This window comes from Echinops telfairi, unplaced genomic scaffold (assembly GCF_000313985.2).
Source record: "Echinops telfairi isolate 266 unplaced genomic scaffold, ASM31398v2 ScPeMD7_3533;HRSCAF=4204_0, whole genome shotgun sequence".
Classification (NCBI taxonomy): Eukaryota; Metazoa; Chordata; class Mammalia; order Afrosoricida; family Tenrecidae; genus Echinops; species Echinops telfairi.
This window is the reverse complement of record NW_022107431.1, coordinates 7,212,701-7,216,417: the sequence shown is the minus strand read 5'-3', so window position 1 is coordinate 7,216,417 and position 3,717 is coordinate 7,212,701. Positions and strand designations below refer to the sequence as shown.

At 47.4% G+C, this 3,717-nt stretch overlaps 1 protein-coding gene across 4 annotated transcripts in view; it reads right to left on the bottom strand.

The window, feature by feature from the left end:
- Positions 1-1,444: 1,444 nt before the first annotated feature.
- Positions 1,445-3,717, bottom strand: part of PRKN (parkin RBR E3 ubiquitin protein ligase) — a 1,413,568-nt gene continuing 1,411,295 nt past the window's right edge. For 3 of the 4 annotated variants that reach the window (XM_045294462.1, XM_045294464.1, XM_045294463.1), the window contains one exon: positions 1,445-2,885. In XM_045294462.1, coding sequence (XP_045150397.1) covers positions 2,773-2,885 — 113 coding nt within the window. In that variant the 3' untranslated portion in view covers positions 1,445-2,772. The remainder of the gene's footprint in view (positions 2,886-3,717) is intronic. The other variant, XM_045294465.1, reaches the window with a different exon arrangement.

Below are 3,717 nucleotides of genomic sequence, written 5' to 3'. Positions count from 1 at the left end.
CCACTATGCCACTGGGGCCCCTGCCTCAGCCCAAGCAACCACAAATCTCTCTTCTGTCTTTATAGGTGTGTCTAATCTAAAGAATAAATACATCTGTCTTGGACGAAGTACAGTCTGAATGATCTTTAGAAGTGAGGATAGCAAGACTTTGTCCCACGTACTTTGGATCTGTCATCGGGCGGACTGTAGATAAAGACAGCATGCTTGATCGGCAAAAGGAAGACCCTTGATGAGACACATTGACACAGTGGGTTCAAATTTAACAACCACTGGGAGGATGCGCAAGACTGGGCAGTGTTTCCTTCTGTTGTCTCTGAGGTCCCTAGGAGTCAGAGCTGACTCATCAGCACCTAACAAGGTGTGCCTACGAAGGGCCTTTGTGTTTGGCGTCTTCCAGAGCACTGTGTTATCAAGGTTCATCCATATTGCGGCATGTCTCGCCATTTCATTTCTCTTTACGGCCAAATCATAATATGCTCTAGGAGTATAGCGCGTCACTTATTTGGTGGATGTTGAGGTTGCTTCCACGTTTAGCTATTGTGAACAGTACTAGTTTTGCTTGGGTATCTATCTAGTAGGAGGGAGACTTGGCGGCACAATGGTTAAGTGCCCTTCCTTCCACTCCTCCCGCCACACAGGCATCTTAGATGTGCTGCACTCTTACGGCTCTTCGTTCTTGGCGGTCATCAGAGTCTCTGCTCCTGCTTCTGAAATGACTCACTTTCTACCTAGCAGAATGGAAACACTGGGTTAGGGTCCTCTACGCTGTATTTGCATCGTCCCAGATCTGTCTTGGCCAGAGTGCTCCTTAGAAGCAAGGATGGACGATGTCTTGCATACTTTGGACATGTTTTCAGGAGAGACCAGTCTGTGGAGAGGGACCTCATGCTTGGTAAAGTGGAGGGGCAGTGAGGAAGAAGAGGACCCTCAAGGAGATGGGACTCAGGCATAGGAACCATTGTGAGATTGGTACAGGACCGTGCAGTGTTTTGTTCGATTGTGCATAAGGTTGTTATGGGTTGGATCTGACTGTTATGGCACCTAATCACCACCACCACCACAACAACAACAATGTCATTTTGCGGGATCTCTAAAGACTACTGATGGAAGAGTCCCAGCAAGCCCTTTCAATTCACCACAGGGACTCTTCAGTTCTCTGTCCCACTTTATCAGGATTTAAAAAAAAATAGGAATTCGAGTTCTGCGCCATTGATATGAGATGAAGAGATTCACAATTACTCAAAAGCAAAGATGAGAAGATGAGAGTATAGGGAGACTAGAGCCATAGAAATGGAATAATGGGGCCCCCAAAAGAATGCTGATAGCTGGTGATAAATTGAACTATTTCCTCGGAAATTGTCAAATGGGAACTCAACTTACCGGAACAACGTGTTCAACCCAAACTCAATACAGTATTATTACAAAGAAAACACACCCCCGATGATGGATTCACAAGCTATTTTGAGGCTTTTATTGACCATTCGCGTACACACGTGGATACAGCTGTCAGGGATTTCCTTACACATCACAGAGAAAGAGAAAGAGTCTTCTGCCACGACTTCACTTCCGGCCTTTGATTTTTGATTCACTATTGAAGCGCAAAGAACATCACTTTCGATTTGATGCGGGGCCATTCATAGTGGTTGTTTTGTCTGCAACTCATTTTAAGAATTCTATTCTGGAAAAGCAACAACAACAACCAAACACAGAAGAAAAGAAGCACCACCCAGCCAGGAGAAGAGACCGCGCTGGCACAGCACACCGGCCCGCACTCAAAGCTTCCACGGTGGCCGGTGTACTGCAAACCCCACCCTCCACCCGTTTGCAGGAGACACTTGCGAAGACATCGTTTTCAAACAAAGCCCTTGACCATATGAATGAAACCCTGTGTACTCCCGGCACGATTCTGACAGAATCCTCTGCATTTTGGGTTCCGGTTTCAGGTCACTATGCAATCACTTCTCCCTCACAGACCCCGTATCCCTGAGATTCACAGTGTGGCCAGATGAATTACCCGGGCTCTACTCCATGCTGCAAAATGAGCATTTCAAACCAAATTGTTGTTTTGTAAGAGCTTCAGAAAAACAAATTTCTCTTCAGGATCGAACAGTTCAGCAGCTGGAAAGCACACGCACCATCTCGCTTCCTTCCCTGTCATTTAAACACCCCACACTCAGTCTAGAGGTTTCTCCCACGGTCCACGGTGGGTCTATGCATCACGGGTGTTTCATCAGTGGGACGTTATGGAGATCGGATTCTTAGGGATCAGTAAGTGTGTCTGATGATGGCACGGGGCCTCTGGGAACAGGCACGTTCTGCAAAGGTGTTAAGGTCGTCTCTCAAGCTCTGCAGATGCTTTTGAGGGTTCCCGACAATCGATCTTAATGCGAACCACTGACAATTGGCATCCCCTCCACCTCTCACACCAAAACAAATGGTTTCCTGCTAATGAATGATTTCTTCCCCAAGTTGACGGTGCGTCAAATGTAGGAAATGAAGCCCAAGAAATCCCGTGCCCGTAAGCCTAGCGGTGGCCTTTTGCGTGTGCCGCTGAGGCCCCCAAGCACCTCTTCACGCTCTTGTCGTGGGTTCTGCTGTTTTTGATGGACACGCGATCGAGGGGCTGCCGGGCGCGGCTTGGGTCATTGTGTTTCTGGACAGAAGTTGAAATGTGTGTGTGCGTGTGTTTGGATCAAGAAAAGGTGGCAGAGAGACTTGGTGAATTCAGAGAACACAGAAAACCCGAGTTGCTGGCGGTGCGGCCTCAAAGAGCTACACGTCGAACCAGTGGTCACCCATGCACGTGCGGTTCCATTCCAAACTGCAGTTCCAGCACCACTCGAACTTGCACTGAGGCTGGGGACACTTCATGTGCATGCATCCACCTGTGGGGCCAGCAGAGGACATGATGTCATTAGAGGGCGTGCGCGCATGCATGCATGCATGCATACACACACACACACACACACACACATGTGCGCGCATGCCAGCACATGCCCATCTGCAAGACCTTTCCTCTGGGTGGTGCAAACAGTCAAGCACTTGATGGCTCATGGAAAGGTTGGAGTCTGGCCCCACCCAGAGGTGCCTCAGAAGAAAGAGATGTCATTCTGCTTCCGGAAGTCCCCGCCTTGGAAAGCAAGTCATCGGACACAAATGAAACACACCGAGAACGCTAATACCTAGTGCTCAATGGAAAAGTGTCAATGAACCACTACGAGGTGGTTCCACTCGGAACACCTGGGCCACGCGGACCGGAACGGACTGGATGACAGCTGGTTTGGTTTGGATGTCTAGACATGAATGGTTCAGTGAGAGACCGCTAGCCATGCCAGGGCAAAGAGAATCTAGAAGCCGTTGGAAAAGCACACCAGGAAGTTCTCACTTTGTGTGGAATGGGACTCACAAACGAATGGTTCATGTGTTACAGGCAAAGAGTTACCTCCTCATGTGTTCATCTGAATAATTTAAATGTGTACCTAATTTCCCACTTATGATTGATTTAGGGTTATTGTTTTAAGGTTATTATTAATCTTTAGGGTGTTTGGATTAAGTAAAATTGGTGAGAGGGGACTTGGGGATAGTCTCTTACTTCACTTCTTCATCCCTTCACCTGAATCACATAAAAATAGTTTTCTTTCCTGGGACGAGTTTTTGTTTTTTTCTTGTTTTTTTTTTTTTTTTAACATTTTGTTAGGGGCTCATACAACTGTTATC